The sequence below is a fragment of the Cyprinus carpio genome, chromosome A14, assembly GCF_018340385.1.
Source record: "Cyprinus carpio isolate SPL01 chromosome A14, ASM1834038v1, whole genome shotgun sequence".
NCBI classification, from domain to species: Eukaryota; Metazoa; Chordata; class Actinopteri; order Cypriniformes; family Cyprinidae; genus Cyprinus; species Cyprinus carpio.
The window spans coordinates 15,634,207-15,661,175 of record NC_056585.1 but is presented as its reverse complement, the minus strand read 5'-3'; the positions used below and the strand labels follow the sequence as shown (position 1 = coordinate 15,661,175).

General features: G+C 37.8%; 1 protein-coding gene across 1 annotated transcript in view; it reads right to left on the bottom strand.

The window, feature by feature from the left end:
- Positions 1–4,546: 4,546 nt before the first annotated feature.
- LOC109081608 (A disintegrin and metalloproteinase with thrombospondin motifs 2) overlaps positions 4,547–26,969 on the bottom strand; it is a 104,390-nt gene continuing 81,967 nt past the window's right edge. Inside the window, 28 exon segments of the mRNA XM_042770536.1 lie at positions 4,547–4,597; positions 4,599–4,727; positions 4,824–4,859; positions 4,861–4,917; positions 4,919–4,960; positions 4,963–4,994; positions 5,090–5,126; positions 5,129–5,168; positions 5,858–5,910; positions 5,912–5,981; positions 6,047–6,194; positions 7,581–7,685; positions 7,688–7,755; positions 7,949–8,088; positions 8,091–8,096; positions 8,194–8,307; positions 10,001–10,031; positions 11,124–11,152; positions 11,154–11,240; positions 11,242–11,257; positions 11,338–11,393; positions 11,396–11,486; positions 12,449–12,567; positions 12,570–12,577; positions 12,852–12,879; positions 12,881–12,910; positions 12,913–13,011; positions 20,490–20,564. Coding sequence (XP_042626470.1) covers positions 4,547–4,597; positions 4,599–4,727; positions 4,824–4,859; positions 4,861–4,917; positions 4,919–4,960; positions 4,963–4,994; positions 5,090–5,126; positions 5,129–5,168; positions 5,858–5,910; positions 5,912–5,981; positions 6,047–6,194; positions 7,581–7,685; positions 7,688–7,755; positions 7,949–8,088; positions 8,091–8,096; positions 8,194–8,307; positions 10,001–10,031; positions 11,124–11,152; positions 11,154–11,240; positions 11,242–11,257; positions 11,338–11,393; positions 11,396–11,486; positions 12,449–12,567; positions 12,570–12,577; positions 12,852–12,879; positions 12,881–12,910; positions 12,913–13,011; positions 20,490–20,564 — 1,797 coding nt within the window.

The following is a 26,969-nucleotide window of genomic DNA, read 5'->3' as shown; positions in this document are numbered from 1 at the left end:
ATATAAGATTTATAGTCATGTTCATATAAAACAAATATATTATAGTTTGTTAAAAGTCTGCAAAGCACCAAATAAGCTGCATTTATTGAGTTTTGTTAACATAGTCAAAGAGAGGATGGAGGAAGGGAGGTGGTCTTATGGCATTCGAACGTGTGTGTAGTAAAGCGACCCTGTTTAGCAAGGTCCACCTCATGGTTCACCATAGACAACCACCAACATGTACGATGGCGGTTCAACAGTACGTTACCATTTTTAACACTAATTTTCGTTAGTGTGAAGTGTTTGTTTTTGTCCCCATCGGTTTTCAAGAATGAACTTAGTGATGCTGAAAATGCGCACTCTTAGCAAAAGATTTCCTCATGGTGAAACGTTCAACATTCACAATAAAGCTTTTAGTTTTTTTTTCTTTTATTTTTCTTTTTTACTCTTTAAGCCACTTTTCCTGTTTATTTTTCCCCCTTCACACTTGCACGCTCAGGCGGCGCCTCTGTAATTTTTTTTTTTTTTTTTTTTTTTTTTTTTTTTTTTTTTTTTTTTTTTTTTTTTTTTTTTTTTTTTTTTTTTTTTTTTTTTTTTTTTTTTTTTTTTTTATTTTACTTTTTTTTTTTTTCTTTTTTTTTTTTTTTTTTTTTTTTTTTTTTTTTTTTTTTTTTTTTTTTTTTTTCTTTTTTTCTTTTTTTTCTTTTTTTTTTTTTTTTTTTTTTTGTAAAAACGGCCGTCCACCTGGAGGGAGGTGAGCCACTAGGGAAAACAGCTTTACAGAGGGCAGTGATTCAAAACAAAACGCGTCGCCCCTGCAGAAAAACTCAGCGCAATCATTAAGCTCCGCAAGCTGCCCGTCCAATCAACAAAGGCCCACTCCTTTAACAAAACATCCCCCACAAAATTTTTTACATGTTTGTTGTTAACCTTTCAAAAAATTTCTTAATGGCCAGCGTTAAAAACACAGGAGCTCCACAAAGAGTGAGAAGGAGAGAGATATGACGACGAGAGAGACGAGAAGGAGAGAAACAGAAGAAACCTCCCCCTATCGAGAAAAACGCCCAATAAAAGAGCGACCACCACCCAGGAAAAAGAAGCGGTGCAAGCCTCGGGAAGAGCGAGAGGGAGGCAGTCAGGGAGACGTTTGCCTTGTAAAGCCAGGCAGATAGACAAGAGGGACAGGTCCAGCTGACGAGAGGTGAGACAGCGCAGCTAGTGCCACAACGTGGCTGGAGGAGAGACGCTTTACTTGAACCTCCTCTGCACAGGGTATTTGGGTGGGTCGCGTGTGATCGCGCGGACAACCACTGTATCAGGAAAGTTGCCGTGCTTTTATTCTGAAGTCGGAAAGTGCACAGCCCTGTTGTATGTGCGGGAGAGGGAGTGAATGAAAAAGATAGCCCGGGAAAACAAAGACAGAATGCTGTGTGTGAGAAAAGAAAGAAAAAACCATCAACTATATTAGTGTATTCATTCATGTTCTTGAATAATGCGCTGTTATTTCGTGCAAAAACTAGTACAGATAATAACAACTTTCATTAATAACATTAATAAGCATGCTTGACAGATCATTAGTATGTTGTACATTCGAATAATCCCAATTGTCTAAACTTGGTTTCATATATTTTGTCTCATCAACATGAAATGAAATTCGATATTCGATATCTATATTCTACGACTTCTGACTAGAACTGGAAGGTGACATATAAAACTGTCATTGCATATTATCATTTATCCCCAAATTTTGATGGATAGAAATTTTACAGGATTTGTAAAATCCAGTATAAACTGTAGTTCATTGTTGATGTTTCATTGTTGGGATCAATGAGTGTTTTTTTTTTTACTATATATTTTTTTTTAAAGATCTGTATGTATCAAATTCAACAGTAAAGATCAAATTCAACAGTAAACCAAAACTGGCAGTTAAAGACGTTTATTGATGCTACAAAAGATTTCAAAAGAATACTTTGAAAAAAGTATGAAGCAGCACAAAACTGTTTTCAACAATGATCATCAAACATCTGACGGCAGCCGTGCAGAGCACAAATCAAAACTGTTTCTTTGAGCACAACTCAGCATTATTAGAATGGATTTTCTGATGTATGTTGTGACACTGAATACCCAATCTTACGAAAAAATTCATACCTGCTTTACAATATTGTTCACTGGATTTAATGTTAGATTTACAAATCCTTAGTGTAAAGGTCTAACCAAGTTAGATACTGCGCTAATCCTTTCCCTCCTCACCAACCATTCTGACTCCGTTTTGGTATGTAACACACCACTTTTAATGATTTAACCAATTGTGTCAATGCAATGCTCTCAAAGTCCCCTGCCCTATATTTTTTCTAGTTTAATAATCTTTTCTGCTCTCAGGAAATTTTATTCAATTTAAAATAGGCTGTGAACAGCCACTTCATGTTTGACTTTAATTTTCGAATTATGATCTCGCGGGTAGAGGTTTGCAGGTTTGTTATTTCAGTCCTAATGAACCGTTACTGAAAGTGTGAGCAACATAATCCAAATACGCACTTGGGCAGGGATCCCATTCTGCAGGGGTCTTAATGCAAGCTGAGTTGTGGAGTCCATCAACAACAGTCCAATGGTGTTGTCCACGGGTGGTGACAAACGCACCTGCCTCTCCTGCGTACCATTACCACATGTCACTGAGCAACTACAACAGCACACACACCCAAGCAAAACATTCCATTAATTTTTTATGCTATAATTTTTTCAAACTAACCCACCTGCGTCAGGGATAACACTTATCGGGGAACACAGTATGGTCAGATTGTCTTTACCTGTGACCAGGGCCCAGCCTCCACTCAGCAGGGCCACAGGTTGCGATTGCACTCTCTGCGCGGACTCTGGGGCGCTCATCACTTGCAAGTAACGGCTGCGGATAGATTTTGATCTTGCCGGCGACAAGGAGGCTGGATGCAGCGTACCGAGCGTGTCTGAGTGCCAGTCTTTCCCACAGGACTTACTGCATTCACCCCGACTCTCCAGACAACCCAGCTAAACACCATTAGACACAGGACAATCAGTCAGAATGTTGTGCAGGTCAAGAGTAAACACAGGTGTCAAAGTGTCATGTGTGGATACACCGAAACAACTAGGGGGGGGGGGGGGGGGGGGGGGGGGGGGGGGGGGGTGGGGGGGGGGGGGGGGGGGGGGGGGGGGGGGGGGGGGGGGGGGGGGGGTGGGGGGGGTGGGGGGGGGGGGGGGGATGGGGGGGGGGGTGGTGGGTGAGGGGGGGGGTGAGGGGTTGGGGGTGGGGGCGTGGGGCGGGGGGGGGGGGGGGGGGGTGTGGTGTGTGGGGGGGGGGGGGGGGGGGGGGGGGGGGGGGGGGCTGTCCCACAGTAACATCTACTGGAACAATAAACTATTACGCGCGTCGTGCTGTAGTTGAAGAAACCACATACCACAAATGTAGGGCATAGAGAATGATGATATAAAAAAGTAATGCTCCTTTTTTTAAATTTTTTTCATAATAAGATATTAAGTATAATGTTTTTGTTTATGTATTAATGTATATTAAATGTATTAACTACAACATTTTTATAAAATTATAAAATACATTATTTTAAACATCACTGTCAATGTTTTATATATTTTAAATAACACAGGAAACGTAATGTCATCCAAATGGAACCTATTTTGACCAAATGAAATTTTATGTGTATTTTGCATGCACTTTTCTGCATATATATATATACAAATATCTTATAATTATTATATATATATATATTATAATATATATATGTGTTACTAGTTATTACAGCATCCAATCCAATTGTTGTTAGCTTCAAAAAAAAGTAATCCATTTTTGCTTGCCCCCAACACTGAAAATAGTGAATTAAAAAACTCCCACCCACAATCCGCATGTGAAGGCACACGTCTCTCTTGTAACAGTCGTCTAAACAGGTTCGGGAGGCTGCTTGAGTTTCTCACAAAATCTAGAGATGAACACCATCCTTCATCTTCTGCGTTTTTTACGGCACAGCCAAAACGCCGTCCTCTTGAATACCTTGTCCCATAGAGAAGGGTAGTGAGGGGGAAATACTACTTAACAGCAAAGACAGAGAAAAAGCAGAACCATATACACTATTAATCCATAATTATGCAAATTAATGTCAGTTTAACATTCTAGTTTTTACTTCTGCGGAGTGTTTTTTTAGCCTTTCAAAATTCAGAAAAGTTTGTGATACGATGATAATGACAGAACAAACCGTTGTAACAGTCATCAACTTTTGGTTGGTCACATAGGGACCTATTTTCCTGTAATAAATTGAAAAGCCAGAACAGAAAAACCCTAATGGGTTTTTGTTGAGGGAAACCGAGTGATGCTGACCTACAGGTTGGCTTTCAAAACACGTCATTCACTGCAGTGCTCTTATATATAATAGTGGACAGTAACAGTTTGCTAAGGTAGGATTGGTCACTAATGTTTTTAAGGCAGGACTTGGCAAAGGATCAATTATAGCAGAAACTGCGAGAGATGTAGGGGAAAACTTAACTGTCTGTATCTTTATCAAACTACTTTCCAAACAAGATATTGTGGTTACAGTGAACTACCTCCTCCACAGGTCTTGGAACAAGGTGTCCATCTCTTTCACCACCCAGGAGTATGGCACCGCATTATCAGGGACCATGTATTTCTCATTGGCACCGTCGCTCAGTCTGTCACTGTCAGTGATGTAATTTGTCGACACCTTCACCTTGGCCGATCCATGCATTCGGAACTAGTAAAACAATTGCACAATTTAAAGACGATCAATTAAGACAAGTTGTTGTGTGTCCACTTATGTGTGTGTGTTTGAGTTCCTACAGGAGATTACCATGACAACCACATCGTTTTTCAAGGGTCCGCTGGTTTTGAATGGTGTCCTTGTTGTTTTTATTTTCATACTCCCATTCCAGACCTTTCTCAATACACTGAGCGTGTCTCTGGGTAGTCTCCACGTGCGTTGAGAAAAGAAAATCACCTGACGCTTTATTCCTGACAGCTATTCAATGAAAAAATGGAGAAAAAAGAGCTGCAAATCAACACAAGCATAGTGCTAAATGTATGAAAAACTACAAGAAATGATCAGGCTTTACCTAAAAATGTGAGTAGTTCCATTAAGTTCCTGAATTAAGAGATATGTCTTGCCCCTCTGGGAACTTCAAGCACTTTAATGAACCTAAACCAAATGCAAAAAACATTTCCAAATCACTAGTTACTTCACTCCAATACTTTAATACAAAAAAAAATGTGATTAAATAAAAGTAAATGCAAAATGGTTTAATTTAAAACAGAACAGAGACATGACAACTTTTCAGTATGTGGTGGGAAGAAAGAGACACAAAAGCTTTTCCAAATTTTCTAATACCATCAAATATGAACTGTCTGTATGTGTTATTTTATTAAATTGCAGGGCTTGAATAATCGGGCCAATATTAGACTATTAACTACAACTCTTGCTTTTATTATACAAATGTGTTTTTAAAAATGGTTAAAAAAAAAAACCATATAAACATTGAAACAGTTATGATGTAACACAGTTTTGTTTACTGAAATCACGTGACTCATGTGGCAGCTTCACAACAGCAGTGTTTCGGAATCATACATCACTACTTTTCAGCATTAAGTTAATGAATTTGAAACCAACATTTTGTTTCTTGTTTTTTTTTATCTTACACTGACCTTGCAAATTGCAGTGTGTTACGGGGATTGCCTTGCAAAGAATTTGGCCAAAAGAAGGTATCTTAGGAGGTTGTATAATTATGCCTATGTTTGGAAGAGCCATATGTCTGAACTGGGTCTGTGATGCCTTAAAATCCTTCCTATGCCAGGTGTTGGAACAGAGCCTATATGTTGTTGTGGAGAGACGTACCTTTCTTCTCTACAAAGGTGAAGTTAAACTTGTGAGTCTTGCACTTGGTTTCCGTCTCCCCCGCAGACACCGCACTTATCTTCCTGTAGACCTGATCCAACCCACATTATCACAGGCCCACTTTCTGAAGGGAGAGAGAGACTGTGAGCAACAGGCCACTTGACACAAACATTTACAAGAGGTACACACAGCTATTTACCTCACAGTCTCCGTACACGCACACACTGTAGGGATCTTTGTAGGAGCAGCGTGTTCCAGGTTCCACCTGAGTCTGCATGTTGACTACAGCTCGCGTCTCTTTGGATTGACAGTACAATTTGCAGCGTTGCTTAGCTATGGAAAAACAAGAAAAGGGGAGATCCTTGCGTGATGAATTGGGATTTAGTGCATATTTATAAGGATTTTAGAAGATCTTGAATTCTAAGAATAATATAAAAGTTATAATTTTAATTAAGAAATAATAAGAAGTAAAATAAAATAAATGTTGATCATATACCATTTTAATGTACAAAATGTTTTGAAAAAAATTCCACATCTATTACATTTTTGTCCTAAAGAGGATAGTTCGATAACATTATTGCATGGTTTATACAACAAAAAAGGTCTCTTTAAAAGTCTTTACAAGAGCATTGTACATTATATCATCCCACACAGTTTCCCAGCTAATCCAAAAACTGGACACTTCTGTTCCAGAATTACGTTCCAAGTAAATTTTTCATAAAGCCCAACACACATCCATGAACAATGTGACGCCTGTTGAATGTCCCAGTAATTTAAAAGCATTTAATTTTCACTCTGTGTGGAAAAAGTACAAGTAAAACAAGTACTTTATTCCTCTCAAAAAACCCAAACCCACACAAATCAAATTCAAGATCAACAGAGTACATTTCTCCTAAGAGTAAAAATGTTTATCTCATCTGATCAAAGGTACCAAGCCCATTTTACTGTATGAGACATAAACCACAAACATTCTTTTGTGAATTATCTGCAGTTCAGTCGTAATTGACAGGACAGTACCAAACAAACAAACAAAACAAAAAAAAAAAGAGGCTTAAAAAAGTATCTCTTTATTTGAGAATTACTTTGAATGTGCCTGCGTTGATCATAAGACTAAGGCAGATGTCCACAGCACTAATAACTCTGGAGGGATTGTCTCTAAGTGATGTCATGAATGGTGTAGAAGTACATGTGGAAAAAAAGAGGGGGGTTTTAATATAATCATAATTTCATGTGTACCCACTGTGTAAGTGAGAACAGCTGTGTGAAGAGACAGATTACATCAGCCCGGTTACAGGCCTGGCTGACAATCTGAGCTCTGTGCAGTACAGGAGTAGGAAACAATCTAAGTAAGCTTTAAATAAAATAAAAATAATGTAATTAAAATAAATATTTTTAAATCAAACTACATTATATTCATTAAATAAACTTCACATATAAAAACAAAGTCAAATGTTCTGTTGCGTTGATATTTAAGATGTTTTGGCATTTGCCAAATTGCTGACCTCTGCTTCTGATAGACTGTACGGTGCGGAGTGAAAAAGTATTTTGGGCAGAGTTCATTGCAAGCCAAACTTGAAAAACTTACAATAGGGCCATCCACAAATTATTTACATAATTTATTTACATCATAATAAGTTTTCAAGGCATCTTTTTTTTTTTTTACTGAAGAAAAGCTGTTTTCAACTCTATGTGGTCCATGAAATTTGCCGTATTACTTACGGTCGGAGTGTTCATAAGGCAGCCAGTGGTGCCAGGTATTCTGGTACTCAAACTTGTTGTCCATCATGCTACATTGCTCGGCTCTGTAGTCATGGTACAGGTCGCACACTCATGTGTATTACACATCTGGAACTGATAGCCTGGGCCGGAGCAAGTACGTCCACCGTTAGCTGGACTGGAGGAGGTTAAAGGAAGTGGGGGGAAAAAACAGCTACATATGAAAAAAATTAGAACTAGCCAACAGATAGATAGATAGATAGATAGATAGATAGATAGATGATAGAGATAGATAGATAGATAGATAGATAGATAGATAGATAGATAGATAGTAGGATAGATAGATAGATAGATACATAGATATTACAGACAGCGGATTGTCACAATCTCGGGTGCGAAACTGTAGTCCCCTTCCACAGGGGCGAGAGCAGGCGCCAACTCACTCCACGTCCCCCCAATTTCCGTCCAGTTTTATGATGTCTGGAGTTAGATGCAATACAGTTGCCTTGAAAAACAGTGCTGAGAGAGGAAAGAGAGCAGGGGCAACCACATAAACACAGAGGAAGCAATGAGTCTAACACCTCAGGATGAATCTGCATGAAAGGCTGAGTGGTACCTTCCCATCATAGCATTTTGTTCCATCAATAGGTGGACCTTTTTGGTCTTGCAGAAGAAGGGGGTTGTCTGGGTGAGCACACCAAAGCTGCTTACAAGGGTCAAAGGGGCGATACTGAGAAACAGGAGGAACAGAGAGGAAGAAAATTTTTTTCTCAAACTCGCTGAACAAACTGTTCATTAAAAAATGATGTACAAAGTACCACTATTAAAATGTAAATTTCTAATAATTGAGAAAAAGTCAATTAAACAGACACCTTTTTAATAAATTGCAAATAAATTTGTTACTATAATAATAATAATAATAATAATAATAATAATAAATTCATTCATTACAAGTTAATCTCTCTTTCCTCTCTCTCTCTCTCTCTCTCTCTCTCTCATCTCCTCCTCTCTCTATATATATATATATATATATATATATATATATATATATATAATAATAGTAAAAATTTTATTTAATATAAGATAAAAGATAACAATATTATAACAGTTGAGAAAACATCATAATATATTTTAATTCATGGGCAGGTTGCATTTATGTAACAAAGCAATCTCATGCAGGCAAATCAAAACAATGACGAAAACTCTTTTATTTATGATGCAGCCTGTGACCAGCAGTACAGTTAGACAACAGAATGCTGGGCAGTGATGGGATATGGCCTCAGTTAAGGTTTCAAACGTTGAGCAAAATCCTCTCTTTGTTTTCCTTCCTTCTGAGAGGCGTAGTAGACAAGAGCAGAATCTCTGGCTGAGGTACTAATGATGACACTACATTTAGCAGGATCCTAAACCCAACAAGCATTTAAACACACTCAAGACACCAAGTGCAAAAATAATGGCTCGCAGTTTAGTCAGCAGTAGCCAGCTGGCTGCTACTGTTGTCTCAGTTTGAATATTGTTTAGAGTTTGCCAAAGCTAAATAGCGAAAAGATTGCTAGGCCAATAGCTAGACGATTATTTAGCACCTGTAAAGATTTTTAGATGCTTCTGAGAACTGTATGATTAAAACCTGCCTCATTCAGCAATCTATTCATGGATATCTTTTCTAATAAATGTAGAAAACTCTCTGAAATGTCACCAGACTGCAATGACCTGGTTAACTTGACATTAAATGAATGTTCAAAAGAGGTTTGAGATCTACAGTATTACAACAGAGAATAATTTTATCCTTCAGTTTGAAAAAACAGACAAAAAAAAATAGTTTTACACTAGTGTTTTTCAACTGAAGTCTAGAGGTAAGGCATTCCAGAAATGTTTAGGAAGCAGAAATATGCCACTCATGTTTTTGCTAAAGCACTTATATCAGTTATTCCATACAAAAAATGTGTTACCTAAACTGGAAATTTGTCTACTGTATAGTAAATCGTTCACTTAGTGGTGGGACTTCTGTTCTGGGTGGATGAACCCCCTGTTATGCTTTATCCTAATGCAATTCCCATGTGTGGAAATTGCTCATTGTTTGAGTATTCATGTGCATATTATTGTACATACAGTATATAACATCAATTTGTGCATTTTTGTTCACAAATTTTTTATATTTATCTTTAGAAACTGAAGTACAAGCCAAATATGATTTTAATTATATATATATATATTTTAACTCAAGCATCCCTTTTGATGTTTTGTGAATGTCAATTAATTCAGAAACAAACCATGGGTTTAGTATCCTGCTGCGTATGTGTCTGCAAAATGACAAATGAGTTCAACACCAACCAACTAACATTTAATGATTAACAATAAGACCATTTGAATTGAACCAAGTTCAAATGAAAGAGGCCACATTGTGACTGAGGAGAACACCTTACCTGGGCTCCTGATTGCCCCACCTTTTTGCAGCTAAGGGAATGGTTTTAAACAAGACAGTGAAGTACGCTCAGTCCAAGCAGTGCTGTTCAACTGGAATCTCATTTTGTGAGCAGAAATGATTCTTGAAATCATTTTATCCAGTTTATCAAGTGATATCAAACTCATGCCATCTGGGTTTTGATTTTCTGATCAGTTTTATTCCCAACAAGTGAACTGCAAAACAGTGTAATTACAGCCCTGCATTTTCTCTCCTATAGACGAAGTAACATCAATTTGAAATTTGGTGCTCATCAAATAAAACCAGCTAATGTGCTATGAGGAGTAGTTTTAAAACCTGGTTCTTCTCTCTCCTATTCACTAAAAGAATTGTTCACGGGATCAAAAATAAAAATAGTTTTTCATCATTCACTCTCTCTCATGTTTACCCGTATGATTTTTTTTTTTTTTTTTTTTTTTTGGAACAGATGCACAAGACTTTAAACTTGCAGAATTATTGCAAAAATAATAAATAACAATAAATTAATAAAAAAAAAAAAGATCACAAAAGAAGTACTTGTTAATGAATCAGTGCTGCTCTGCTGAACTTGGCACAAAAAGAGCTACAGCAGTGAACGGTTGACTTAAATTTCAGTCTCTATAACTTGCATTATTTCAGAAGACTTGGAATAAAGTGCATGAAAAAAAGCTTGAAAAAAAAGCTTTAAATCTCCTACTTTTTTGCTCCACAGAAGAAAGAAAGTCATACAAGGTTTGAAAAACAACATTGAGAATGAGTAAAATTAGTGAGAGACTGAACATTTTTGGTGCACTATTCTGTTCCATTAAGCCTTTTCACCTTTGGCATGTACAGATATCAAAACTCAATCACACTTAACATAAAAAATACTGTGTTCCATTCATAATGCATTCATTGGCATGTATAACAACACATCATACTGGGTCACGGTGCTCTTCGGTGAACCCAGTGACCACAAATGGTGATTGTTTATGGCAAGCTGATGGTTTTCAAGGAAGAATGTCTTGTAGAATTATACATGCTCGTAGTGATTTTACAATCGCATTATAATAATGCATTACTTGAATGAAAAAAGCCTGTGCATCAGTAAATTCAAGACTCACCGCTGTGCGCACATCATGTATCCGGCCCCAAAGTTCAAAGCGACACTGTTCGTGCATGGAGTAATCCATCCCGGGCAGGTGCGGAAGCTCCTCCCATTTGGGCTCGATCGGGTCATCACGGGAGACAATCATACGAACTTTAGAGACAGAATGAGATGGTATATAATCCACATATGTACTAGTCAAAATTGTCTGTGTATGTCTGTCTAGCACTCACTGCAGGTAGCGGCCCAGTTCCTGTTGGACTGCAGCGGACCAGTGGAAGACGTGGTGGAAGCAGCCTGCACCAGTGGGGCCATGATGCTCCCCATCTGTACCTCATCTCCACAGGACGATTTCCCCTGCCCATCATGCTCCATCCCCAACCTATAACACATATGCATATATATACAAACATTTTACATTTCTGATGACAACTTGCTCCTTATTTTGGCATTTTTTAGGCATTTTAATTAAGACATTTGGTCCGAAAAGATTCCATATTTATGGAATTATGTTAATTTGAGACTTTTGAATGAATTGGTTGTGTGAATGAATCAATGGTTCAATCATATTTGCAGTCACTTGTTTTGTTCCGAAATTAATTTTATTTTGAACAATCTATTGAGAAAAATGACTCACATGATTCACTCATAGTGGCTGCATCCAAAATCGCAATAATCTCTTAAGTAATAAGTAATAATAATGAAATGAAGTAATTACTTTTCGACTGTTAAAAAAATATGTACTATAGCATGAAAGTATGTAGTATGAATATAATTTACATGCAACACATTTGTAATTGCTATGTGCCCTACCAGTGTCAGATGAATTGCTTCTCTGCCATTCACAAAACCTCTCAACCATGGTCTCATGCGATAATAAAGCGGTGCCATTAGATGCACACTTCAGAATCTCATTGGAAGTAGTACGTCATCTGTTTTATTTATTTATTTATTTATTTATTTTTTGCCCTACTATATTATCAATACTGTGAATATGAACATACTACTCTTTTCACACACTGCTTTTTACCTACTATATAGTAGGGAAGTATGCAAATTCAGACCCAGCCAGTCACTTCTTTACTGAATGAATCCATGTTGAATAAATCAAGTTGTGTGAGCAATTCAGTGATTCACTGATTTACTCATCACAAGACAATCACTTTTTGCCACCTACTGACATTTCAATGTAACTTGCAGAAAGAGAAACACTGTAAAATTTCCCACCACTAATACACTAATTAGCGCCACAAACAGTGGAAACCAGCTGTTCAATTGATGCTCAACCACTCAGGACCAGAACTAACTGCTGTACAAATGAAAATATATGAGGTATCTTCTCACATACTTTAGCAGATACTCACAACGTGTCCGGTTTCATGTGCCACGACAAAAGCAGACGAGAAACCGTCCTCATGGTTGAGAGTGCAGCTCCGTACGGGATGACACATGCCTGTGACAGGAGGGCGTAACCTAGCAACACATAAGAACACCTGATTGAGTTTGTCCTCCTCACATCTTCATCACATATACACGTTATTTTTAACACTTATTTTCCACTGGTCTGAGGCCTGAAGTCAAGGTCCATTTCAAGTTCATTGTGGCATGTCCCGTACAGATACCCATTTTTCAAACTGAGCACGTGTTCGTGTTTAAAAAAGATCAACTAATCTTGTAGCAACATGTTTTTTAAATCTCTGAAGGTTTATGATGCTGTGTTTAGTGTGCTTGTTGTGTTTGATTTTACCCTGCATCCCTGTGGGTCCAAACTCTTGACCGAGTGAGAAAGATGGCGTGATCATGGTAATCTCCTTATCGTTAGTGTCCTTCCTCTGCTGTTCGAAAGCCCAGCGACACACATTCTCCAGACTCTGAGAAGGATTGCCCAGCTCAATGAGGCTCATAGACTGAAAGCATACATGAAAGGACATTACACTCTACATCTACATTTTGATTTCACTATTGGCATCTGATAAAGGTATGAATAAATTCCAAATATCTAAATTAAGTTATGAGGTAAATACAAACTACTAAAGGAATAGTTCACCATTTAACATTTTATCAATTTTTGATAGAATCTATTATAAATTTTGTTCTGTTGCTACCATAAAATATATTATATGACTTCAGAAGACCTGGAATTAAACACATGGATGGTATGGATGATTTTTATGATGCTTTTGGAATCTTTTTTGGAGCTTGAAATAAGTAAAAAAGCAACTAGCATTTTAAAAATGCTTTTTATTTGTGTTACGCTAAAAAAAAAAAAAAAAAAAGCCATAAGGGTTTGAAATGATATGAGGGGAGTAACATTTAAAAAAAACTCTATGAGTAAATGATGATTGTTACTGCCAGACCAACGTTAAGTATGTATGCAACCTTTCAAAAGTTTGGGGTCACAAGACTTCGCCAGAGCAAGTCTTTTCTAAAAGCAATCTCTCTGTTTCTGAGGCTGCATTACAATAAAATAAAGTAAAAACAATAATATTGTGAAATATTATTACAATTTATAATAACTATTTTAAATAATTAATTAATATATTTTAATTCATATTTATAATTAATATATTTTAAAATTTAATTTAAAAAAAAATAATTAATTGCGTGATGTAAAACTATTTTTCAGCAAACTAATCAATATTATTTCTTCTCATTAATGTAGAAAAACAGCTGTGCTCTGTGTAAACCGTGATCATTTTCTTTTTTACAATTTAATGCAAGCAAAGCTGGTAAATTTAGTATGAAAGTGCTTCTCACACACTTGCCCCTAAGACCTCCATTATAAGTACATTACTGAACACTGAACAGTTGCTGTTGGTTTTAAGTCTGAAGGATGAGTTGAAACTGCGGTCAAATCACAGATGCTGAACCTAGACAGTTCCTTTAATCAGAGGACAGACACCTAAACAATTACATCCCCACAAACTTCAAAATGTCAAAAGCTTAGCACTATTGTTAGATCAATCATATAGTAATCATCTAGTATCATTAACTTCCTTTGATGTTGAAAGTACTGAACAATCCAATCAAACAATTTGTATAGTGAAACTGGACACGTTGACATTAAATATTTATATAATAACAAAAGAAAAAAGTTTACGTCTAAACCACGGCTGCCGTTATGCTGTTATTATTGGCTACATTTCACACTCATGTGAACACAGACATAACATTACGCTGGTTTTTTTCTGCAGTCAGTGCAGGGTGATAAATGTGTGCAAAGAAACATCCAGACAGGAATGCGCAGCTGAGTTTTGATGACGTGTCCACGATATCCTACTTCCATGGCGATCCTTTCCAGATTCGTGTCCTGAAACTGCCTCTCTCTTTCCCTGTGCTTCACTTTGTGCGCACTACTACTTTGCATCAAGGTCATGAACTCGAAGAACTATGCTGCAATGTCTTCACCACAAACCAGTAGAGGGAGGCTTCACCATTCCAATGCATTGCTGTGCACCATGGGAAAAAAAATGGGTGGTGGGAATAACTCACCTCAGCATCACTCTCAGCAAAAGTGCATCCAGCGCTTTATTTACTCTCATTACACTTCATTTATTTGTAACTGAAAATGATTTTTACGCCATAGGTTTGTGCGCAGATAGCAGACTCTAATGTAAACTAGTTACTAAACACACAATTTATTGTCACTTATCTTCATTCCATCACTAGAGGTGTTTGTTTGATAATGTCATGAAGGTGCGTTCTAAGAATTCTGTACACAAGAGACTTCCTATTGTTCTTGTTAACGGAATACATGACAGACGGGCAAGCGTGCTCATTAAAAGAATGTCTCGGCATCTTTATCTCCTCTGTGATCCACGTTCCGAACACACACAAAGACACACACTCGCGCACTGTTGTGGATTGATGTTGGTGTGTGTCATGTCATGTCTTTTTATCTTTTTGGCGCTAGGTGAGGGAAAGAGTGGAACAGATGTGGCGGAAGACACTGTGATGTTGGAACCAGGTTGGGAGGTGTGCAGGGTCACTCGGTTGATCAGTGTTGTTCCGCTGCCGCCAGCGACGGTTGCCACAGTAATTGGGAATGATGGACAACCTGCTGGCAAGACGGGTGAGACACATGCTGATTTGGGCTTGAGGCGTGCAGGGGAGAGGAGTGGGTGTGGAACAACCAGGCATTTGTGTAAGAGAGGGAAAAAGAGGGAGGGAGAGGTGGAGAAAAAAGATACATGTGGAGAAAGATATATATCTGTAGCAGTGCTATTGAAATAGGTGGGTGATCTAGAGTGAATCGAGGATGCGAGTGAGTGAGAATAAGAAAAAAAAAACCCACAGGGTTTCCACACTTGAAAGTGTTGTGAGGTTGAGTTGTGGTAGCCATGAATCGAGTTCTCTGTATGTGTTATCTTTTTAAATTAATAATATTTATTACAAAAGAAATATGCATATTCAGTCAGTCAGACATTGAAATTGTTCTTTTATTTACTGGAGTCAGGAATAAATCGGGAGAAAAACTTGCTAGGATTAACATGTGTGCTCATTATTTTTGTTTTTAAAAAACAGATGTTAAATATAAAAGCAACAAATATAGAGAACTGTAGATGTGTGGGTGATGTGTGTGTGTGTCTGTAGTGTGTGTGTGTTGTGTGTAGGGTGTGTGTATATATATACTATAGATATATATATATATATAATATATATATATATGAATAAAAGCCCGTTAAGTGAACAGAATGCTCAATACATTTAATAAAAAGTTTGAACTTTATTAATATAATAAAAACTACTATAAAATAGCAATGATGGAAAACACTGCTATAGAGGAACCCTTGTTGCAAAACCCTGTTTTTATTTTTTTTTTTACAGCAATAAAAATAGATTTTTAACTTGGTATCAGGGCATGCAAGTTAATTAAGCCATTTGATTGTGGGTGTCTACAGTTATGTTGTCTTCACCACCTCCCTACCATCTGGGGCGTGGCCAGCCGGCTGTGAGTGCTGAAAAATTTTTTCTATTAAAGACAATTCAATCGTTCACTTTTTATCATAAATATGGTTTTCGACAGCCAGCCCATCAGGTCAACGGACCCCAATGGAATGTCACGGTGATCCCCTAAGGCCACCACGTATACCTGGAATGGAGTTTTTTAAACAACTATAGCCACAGTGAGATGGCATGACAAAAGCATGAACAAGCATACAGATCTGGAAGGAAAAAAAGACAGAATGGAAAGGAAACACGAAGAAGATGTACACACACTTAGGACAGATGATGACGAGATGAACTGTGACAGATAAACATAGAGAGAGGACCTGTGTAACAACGGCATGATGAGTTTATGTGGGCCAGTTTGCATTTTAAGGAACTTAATCCTAGAAAGAACAAGGCCAGCGCGGAACAATCCCCAACCCCAACATCAGTGCAAGAAAACACCATTCTGCCTGACCCGCCGTGGATACGCTGTCTCCTCCATCCTCACCTGAAAACCGCACATAATCAGCCATTTATGCCCCACAAACTATCTTGTCATGGAGTAAAAAAAAATCACCATTTATAATTAAGGTGAGGTTGGTTGGTAAAAGTGTCTCAGTTAAGAAGAAGGGGGGGGGCCCCAAAAATTTGATGGTGCATTCAATAGCGTTGATGAGCTATTCCTCCTCACACTGAGTGAACTTCGACATTTGTTGTACTAGTAATGCGCCATTGCACGAGATATAGATAGGTGATGGTTTGTCAAGTTTAAGTGGGTTTAAAAATATCTTTATATAGGGTTTATTTATGCATCCAGATAAGCAACTCATTGAGAAAAGATCTTTCTTCCTGAACCTGATGCTGATTGGGATAAATTTGAGTGGGGTGTTGAACTTCACTATTGAATAAGAGCTATTTTTCCAGAACTCATATTTTTTTCAGATGATCCCAGAGGAAAAATTGCTCTTTCAAAGCTTCAAGGTTGATTGTTGTTCTCCTGATTGTTGTATGTAAATGTAATTTCTGAGCCCCTAGTGGTACCAAACAGAAATGTCACTAAAAAAAACGACAGCTGTCCAAAAAACAATCTGCCCAGCTTAGCAAATAGTCCAAAATATAGAAACTAACAAAAAAAACAACAAAACCCTGGGTTGATTCATTGTTGCTGTGTAACAGTATTCTTCACAACAAACGATTTTGAAAGAGTCAGGAATTTTAACCTATGCACCATAACGGCTTTAATTCACAATTTGTATCATATGCCCTGATGCTAAGTGTCATAGTGACACTGTTTTTGAACCAGATGGTTATTTTGACAGGCACAATTTTGATTTAAGGCGCCGTTCGACACCACTTTAGTACAAAAAAACCAGAGATACGAACAAGAGCCCAGACTAATGACATTTACTAAAGTACTGGAACATTTTTTTTTTAGATACAGTAGGTTTTACTTAACGTGTCCATTTATTCCTAACAAGGTCTTTTGTTGGTTAACATTAATGACACGGATAGGTACTTAAAAGGACTACTGTCCTTTCAAGATGGAAGATGCATGTTACACGGCACACATGTTTAGTTTTCACCCACCTGTTTCCGTTCACTTAATTCAACTGCATGAGATATTCTACACGAAAGACGATGTTGGACTGCTGTGTGTGTATTTGAGCTCTGAAACTGATCGTGGCGCTGTATATGAGAACTGAAATGTGTCGCGTGCACACGAGAGAGAGCACTTCTATCAGCGCGATTCTATACCGCTGGTAGTCTTCGCTAACTTTAAGTTAAGCGGACAATGAATGTTGACAACCCGGGATAAACAGGAAGTCTGTTGCACCTTATCCCTACCCACACTTTTTCGGGTGCGGTGCGGGCCGTTGTTCAGTAGGTGCGCTAGTTGGCACATTTTGGTAGTCTATCCATCCACTGCGGCTGCCATACTGAGACTATGCGAACGCCCCTTATCCGATTGCAATCCTATAACAGGGACGCACATTTTGAAGGACAAGACAGTAGACTATAGGATGCATTTTGAATGTCCCGGTAGTCTCAAAATAACATTATAGTCCCCTCTCATCCTGTTAACGAAGACGCGGCATAAATTTTGTCATAGGTTTTTATCATCATATATTAGGTTTTAGCACGTCAAAGTCTCGTCTTAGTCACAGAAAAAAAATGTTTGTTATAACAAATATATTTCATCCTTCGTCTTCATTGATGCGATAATTATAACACTGGTTTGAAAAACCAATCATCTGAATAATATGATGACAATAGATCATGTGATTCATGTGATCAGGATTTAATAATGTGGTCAGAACAGAGATGCATTTTGGAACTGATTGAAGTACAATAATTTAAATGCATTTATAGACATGTCACTTCTTGAATGAATTGCTGTAATGAACTACTTGCCTGAACGAATGCTGTTCAATTGATCTCAACTCATGAATTAGGTTATTGAATCACTCACTCACTGATTCATTTGAGTCACAGGATAAGATTCACTCATGAAACAGAAAACTGTATTTGTTTGGTCATGAATGAATGACTCAGTAGGCTATTTTTAACAAATACGAAAAATGATTCAATGACTAGTCACATCACTGACCTATTCACTGACTACTGATATCAGTGGTTTTTGGAAACAATTATTCACTCACTAAAGGGACCACTCTGTCAACCCACCCTACTGGCCTTAAAGGAACCCACAAAATGTTTAAGGTGGAAAATTCTTTACCACTAATGCATTGAATTTATCCATACGGTCTATTAATGTATCCTCCTGTTCTGTCCAGGCGAAGATGCCTGAAAAGCTGTTGGCGATTTTCTTAGTATGAGTAATCTGTGCCAGATAAAATGCTCCGATAACAAGAACTGTGGTGCACTATCAGGTCACCCCACATCATAGTCTGGTTTACATGATCTGAGATTCAGGCGCTCCCTGATCTCCAGTTACAGGAAGAGCAGCATTTTATAGAGCTGTGTTTATGAATGAGCGTGCGTCATCATTGATATGTTTTTATCTTGGCATTCATTGCTTCTTCTTCCCAGAATTCCTTGCTTTGGTCCCATAGGGGAAGTGCTGGTGTGTGCGAGTTTTATGTGTTGGGGGAGGGGGCTATTGGGAAGGCCAGTTGCAAACATCAGCACTCTGTTTGTGCTTTGGTGTTGAACTGTGAAGGCGTGCGACTTTGGAAACAAAGACTCCCATGGTGAACTCAATGCTTTTAGTTCCCGTTTGCTCAGTCCGATGGATAACAGGCCCTAGGCCATGGTGAGCACCCAGCAGAAGGGGGTGGGAAAAAGATGGCGCACGTAAAACTAACCTAACGGTTGTGTTTACGTGTTTATGTAGGTGTGAGATAGAATGGAAAAGAGAGAACACAGAGTGTGTATGTTTCCTACATGTTTGCCGCAAGATGCAATCCCTCATGCAAGTTGTCATAATACAAAAAAAAAAAAAAAAAAAATGAACAGAAATGTATAATTTTGGCACTACTATGGGGGCATCATGGCCTAATGGTTAGAAGCATTGGACTTGAAACCTGAAGGTTTGTGGGGTTCTGAGTCTCTCAGTCCAAAAGGGAATGTCGGTGGGGGGATGTGATATTGACCAGCACTCTCTTCCACCCTCAATACCACGAGGTGCGACCCTTGAGAATGGCACCTATGGGCGCGCACCACAGCAACATGGCTGCCCACTGCTCTGGGACCACTGTGTTCACTACTGTGTGTGGCATTTGGATGGGTTAATAGGCAGAGTTCTGAGTATGGGTTGCCGACACTGTACCTTTCACTTGTGACTAGCAGCATCAAATAAGTTTTCTAACCACTTCTCATCTTCCATTGAACAAAAAAAAAACAGATAGCCCACTGTCCGTAAACCTTAAACCACTGGTTGAGCCACAACATAATGTGTGGGACTTACAAAACCACACAGGTTACAATTTTTTGGAAGTTAGCCTACAAATCGTTTACTTAATATTTTGAAGTACTTAACAATGAAGAAAACACACTTCACATTGGGATGACTCAAAATTACCATAAACCATTACAAAACTATACATATACTGTATATAATTAGATTATTTAACTAGATTATAGTCAACATGAAAGGCTGTTTGCAAAATCGCTGACTTAAACGGACTTATTCTGAGCAATATAAGATATTTCACAAAAAAACAAAAAAAAAACAATAAACAATGAAGGACAGGGACTTCAAAAAAATTAAGAGGGATATTATGATGTCAGTCGAAAAAAGGAAAGTTGCTTTCATAGGCCGAGCAAATTTTTTAAAGATGCACTGATGATTATACACATAAATGATCATACAGAAGTAAGATCAGAAATGTGTAATAAAATAGTAAATATTGGCTCATTTTAATTTCATTCTGATTATAAACTTGTCATACTGATATTTGATGCATGATGTCAATAGATTAATAATTCTTACTTTTTTGGCATCGACCAAAACGATCCGAACTAGCACCACATTTATTAGTGCCCCCGAGAGAATGGTCAGATAAATCTCGTTTCACCCTGTGAAGAGAAAAAAAAAAGCAGTGTTAGATCTCAACATTAAGAGCTTCATATTGAGACAGGCTGATATTGTAAGAGCAAAAGGCCTCATTTTAAAATACTTTCCATTAACGGAAATTATGTTTGCTTTCTTGAAACTCATGTAACAGAGGTCAAACTAAAGTGCTCTGAGTGAGAATTATGACTAAGTGATATCCAAGACTTCACACTGGGGACATCTTCTACAGATTCAATGTTCCAGTCTGCCTTTTAGATACTGTATGTTTCAGCATGATGTTAGAAAAAAAAAAAAAACTGTTGTGCAAAATGACTAGCAACTTTAAATGATAACTAATAAAGTAATTATAAATACTAACCCTAAATGCGCAAATCCTTTTTCTATTTGTATGTTCAAAAAGTTTGGGGGTCAGTAAGAATTTTTATTCATTTCTTAAAAAAAAAAAAAAACAAAACTTCTGTTTAGCAAGGAGGCATAAAAAAATAAACAAATATGACTGTGAAGACATTCATAATGTTCAAATAATTTTTTTCTGCTTATTTTTTGCTTCTTATTAATATCTTTCCATTTACCTTCACCTTACAAATGTTTATCTTATTATTATTATTTATTCTTGTACAAAATTACAAATTCCTTTGTACATGTACAGCCACAGTACCTGTGGCAATGAAGAAGATTCTGATCGTTTCTATTTCAGATTCTGATTCTATTTCTGATTCTGAAATGCTGCTTTTGAACTTTGTATTAATCAAAGAATCCTGGGGGAAAAAATCTGTAAAGAAATAAGCATCACAACTGTTTTCAACACTATTTATTGTTTATAATGTTTCCTGAGATGCAAATCAGCATATTAGAACAAACAGTTTCTTGAAGGATCATGTGACACTGAAGACTGGCATGTTGACGGCTCTGAAAACACACATATTATAAAACATTTCAAATATGATAAACTATAAACATTTCAATATTATAAACATTTCACAAATGTACTGTTTTTCCTGTATTTTTGATTTGATCAAATGAGTGCAGCCTTGGTGAGCATAAGAGACTTCTTTCTAAAACATTACAGACTTCTTCAGAATGGTGTTGTACATGTAAATAAATATACTTAGACGTTTTAATGAAGCTTTTGGCTTGGGTGCTTTGATTGAAGCTGTTTTGACTTGGTGCTTTTATTTGAGGACTAAAAGGATTGCTGCAGGGGGGGGGCAACACATAAGGCTTTCATTTGCTTTTTAACATATCTCAGCTAGTCTCCCAACACCAGTTCAAACAGAGACACAAGTTAAACTCCAGCTAGACCATCTTAAGCATTAAGACCAGCAAACCATCAAAGGCTAGGTTATTTTCAGTAGGGTTTACCAAATTTTTGGGGCCATCCTGTCCCCCACAGAGACAGCAAAGCGTAACACACCCACAAAGCAACAAACAGACAACCAGCAAAGCTGCACTCCATTATGTTTAGAGAGAGCCTTTTTCATTTCCCATGATTCTGCAGCTTGACTTCCCACCCGTGCCTCAGCCATCTTTACTTATTCAGTTTGCTGAAAGGATGGGCCTAATGCACTGTGGGAAAGCGTGTGTTCCCAGACAGAGAGGGAGACAGAGGCAGACAAATTGGTACAGAAGTTCAGACATGGTGTCCTCTGCCGCTCTGGAAACCTGCTAATGAGACACTGAGATGTATACACAGCCAACAATAAGTGAGATTTCTGATGGACAGACTGCGGGAGGGGGAGCAAGAATAAGAGGCGAAGACAGACATGAAGTAAGGGGCTTAAAAGGGGGCAGCAAGGAAGAAGGAAAATGGTTGAAAAATATTACACAACACGCTTTCTGAAAATGATGTGTCCTGCACCGAGTTCTTTTTTATATGTACGATCTACTTGTTGCCGAGCAACCGGCAAACTTCAGAGTGGGGGTGGGACCCTGTTTTCTATCTCTCTTTCTGTGTGTGTGTGTATTCCTGACATTCCCTTTCTGCTTGCTGTCATTCCTTTTGACTGTCGGAATATGTTTTGTTTTGCGGTCTGTCTATTTGTCAATGTTTCATTATGTTTCTGCAGACTTTGTTTTTACAGTTCACAACTTTACTGAATTCATCATCCCTTCCCTTTCAGTTTTTACATCAGTATATGTGGTCTGCAGCTGCCAAAAGCTTATCCCTTCAAAGTAGTGTATAGGCCTTTTCCGTAGCATTCGCCAAGATTTTCTCGAGAAATTCTAAAGAGCGCAGCTCTTCGGCTTGGTTGCCTTAGTAACCGCGTTAATACAGATGACTGGTAAAGAAATGGAGATGACTTCCAGGTGACCATGACTCCAGTGTTCCGAATGTTAATGATCGTTAAACTGAGGCATGACTTTCATACGAAACACACACTGTGCAACACCTCAGGACTCTGCATTAGGAGAAGCAGTGCATGATGGGATATGACTACTGCTTTGATTTCAGGCTTCACTTCAAAGAAGAAGAAAAAAAAAAACACACTGGTAGTAAAAGTTTATTTCTCTCATATTATTACTCTGGGCCTGGACAGGATTATAGTATGTATTGTACTGTAAAAGGGTATAAATAGGTATAAATTCGTTATTTAAATTTATGAATTTTGGTAAACACATTATTTTAAGGACCATTCTCACTATTAACTAGTTGATTAACGTTAAGTTAAAGCCTATTAATAAATTACTTTCTCATAAAAGATGTATTAAGAGAAGGATTCACAAATGTTTTAGAAAATTTTAACACGCCACTAAAATGCTGTTGTTATACCACCCACACACCACTATACACACACTGCACATTTTATTGGAAAGCTTAACACAAGCAACACATTGGGTGGATATTCTAGTATTAATTGGAGTCACAAATCTTCCGCAACACCAATAGGGTTTCTTCCTCAACCTCCTACAGAATAAAAAGCCCTATAGCTTCCTCCCCCCCCTCTAGCTCTATGTTAATGACTGTGAGAGTATAGGTTCTCATTAGTACGAGCCCTGGTTGCTGGCCTTGTTCAGGAGCACTGGTTTTCATCAGCCTACAGGTAACTATGGAAACCTAGAGGTCAGCAAAGTCGAAAATCATTAATATCCCATTAATAATGCAGCAGGGGCCAGCATTGTGGCTTCACACTGCTTTAGGAGGAAGAAAGAGGGGAGAGTCAAGGAAATAGCAGAGGGTGCAGATAGGAAGATAGGGTTAGAAGAGAGAGAAGGGGGGAACAGAAAAAAAGCCCATGTTGTGCATGTGTGGCCAATTGACCGAGTGAGGAGAAAAAAACAAGGTTGATATTTGAAAAAATATTTACAAAAAATGATCAACAAATGTGCACATGAAATTGAAAACAGATTCCCAAATCAAAATGTGTGAAAGAACCTTAAAATAAACCATTAAAAGAGGCTAATTTATCTTATCAGCCCTGGTATTAATCATCTGACCCTGCCAAACTGTAAAGAACGAACTTTGATAGAAGGGATTGAGGTGCCAAAGTGTTTCCTTAAATCACAGACATTTGGGGGATTTAACATTTACCTGTAAAAGACCCCCTGTGGTGAAATCAGTTTTTTGTAATGTTGTCTGTCTGGTGTTTTACTATACCAGTGTCTGTCTGCTGTTTTTAATATGCTTCAAGACAAACCATGTGCATATTTCATCAGCCAATGCCATTGATGGAGCATTTTCTCCTTAAAACTGCTATGTACCAAAGGCTGTCTCAAAAATGTGGTTTGAAACTGCTTGTTTCTGCTGCAAACTGTAACCAGTCCTATCAACTTGCATTGCGGGGCTTTTCATATTATTATCTATGCTCTTCATAGCTTTCTATTTACAAATGTGTTTTTGTCAGTGCTGAGCAATGTAGCCAATCACAGACATATCTGTTGATTTCATTGAACACAATAGCCAATCAGAGATGTTTAAGTTAGACAGAATCCCTCACTGCTCAAAACACCAAAGCTGAGTTCTACGTGAATCCTCTCATTATAACAGATGCCATATTGATGCAATGTAAATAAGAGATTCATTGTGCAGTATAGAAGTTCATTGATTTTAACGTAATTGCAATGAACTATAATGATTGACAGCTTTTAATAGTAATCGTAATTATAAGAAGAGCGCTCTTTATGCACTTTCTAGGCTATAATCCATTCAGAACTTGAATTCACTCACGGCTTCACTCTTCGGTAACAATTTTTAGCCAACATTGCCACTTGCCATTGTAGTAGTGTTAACTACTTTAGTTAACTGAGTGAATGCAGAGCAGGGCGGGGACTAGTTAGATCTGTGTATACTAAATGAGGTAAGCTGCAATAATTAAATGCTTCAAAATGAACTATATAAAAGACCTCTTTCAAGTCTGCACGCATTTGTTACTCATACAACACTAATTTACTTCTTTACTTGTTAACTAAGAAGTAAACTCTTTCTTTCAACTATTTTTTTTAAGAAGTCGACATAGAAAGAGGGATTAAAGTAATTAAAATATGAATAATGAAAACAACAATAATAGGTATAGTGTGCCAGCCCAAACTAATTTTTGACAAAACATCCCCGAACAAGCATTTAGTTCCATATCCAATGCTGATTTTTACCTTGCATCCCTATACATTATATGCTGAATCATCATCATCCTGTTTAAGTCGGGGAGTGGAAAGTGGTGAACGAGTACAGAAAGCCCATCAGGCTCTTGGCTGTGATCTTCCCAATCTCCGTTTCATTCTTCTGTAATGTACAGGAAAGCTAAGAGATATGAAGATACGCACTGGTGGACAGTATTTGCTCAGACTCATTACTGAATCTCTGCCATTTTCACTTGACATTTTGGACCATTATTACCTGTCTGACATTTGAGGGCCAGATCAACATGTCTATGAAGAGCTGATCACATAATGGTCCACCGCCGCCTGCAACTTCTTGTTTACTCCTAAGTAGCGACTACTATAGAGGGAAGCAATTCATATTGTCGACTTTCAATTCACACAATTAATGCTGAACACAAAGGTCTCAGCTCCATTACACTGGCTGCCCTGGTCGCTGTGCAAATACGTGAAATGAGTCTGAGTACAAGCATTAAGAGCCTACCGTGGGCACCTTCGAGGGGGCTGTGGTGGATCTGATGTACATGTAGCTTATGTTCCTGAGCTAAAGGCAATCTTAGTTCAGCATGTTGTGAGACTTTCCAAGTTTGAAATTAGAAAGGAGTTTCAACAACAACAAACTCTCCCAACAAAGAGCTTCTGCATTAAAATAGGGTCCATTATCTTGACTGCAACACTAAATCTGAAAGAGCCAGTCTTAAAGGGGTGGAATACAAGGTGAAGGACGGCTGATTGGTGGATTGGAAGGGTGGGCGTGAGTCAAGAGGCCTCCTGATCTTTTGATCCCTGTCTGATGCAATCGATTCCTCTTCCCATGGACCTATGAAGTAAAGCAAATCCAATTCAATTTCATATTAAATAATAAATAAACTCTTCACTATAAATTAAAAACAGAAGTCAGAGTCACTCACTGGACCAGTTCTCCAGAACAAACAAATATCTCATTCACAAATACAACAACTCCCACACAGAGATTAACGTATCGAATAGCCCAGAATCAGATAAGGAATAAAACAAAAAATGCCACATAATGTGAAAACAAATGAATAGCTATCCATTTTAAAAATGCCTCAGTATACAAGTATCACTGAATGTGTAGCATTTTAGAAAGTGTTTTGGTGTGTGTGTGTGTGTGTGTGTGGTGTGTGTGAAGTGTTTGTGTGTGTGTGTGTGTGTGTGTGTGTGTGTGTGTGTGTGTGTGTGTGTGTTTGCCAACAGTCTATGCTCTTCTGTATCATCTGCACCACAAGGATTTAGCTTTGATTTGAAAAGAAAACAGTGCATCCTTGTGGCGCGGGAGGATACAGAACAGCATACGCAGCATATAGAGATTCTCCTTCACAGAGGAGACTGTTGAAAAAGGAATAGTTGAATAAGGTCATTATTTGTGTTTTCTTCGCTTATAAAAAGTGTTCCCGTCACTTCATATAACCCAGATTTCATGTCTGATGGCAGATAGAGTATTCTGACAATGACTTTCATACCTTTTATGGACCTTGACACTGTTATTTACTTGGCAGTCTATGGGACCGTCACAGGCCTCCCGGTTTTCATCCAAAGTATATTATATTGTGTGTCCGAAGACGAACAAAGCTTTACGGGGTTTGGAACGACATGGGGGTAAGTGATGAATAACAAAATTTTTAATTTTGGGGTGGAGTGTCCCCTTTAAGAATTGTCTCCTATTCCATTCGTAAGCTGAAATTTGAATTGAAAAGGTCTTATTTATTAAATATAATCAAACTAATAAATGTAAATATTGATCTACACTACCTAGCATTCCTACTGTAGGTGGCATTTCAA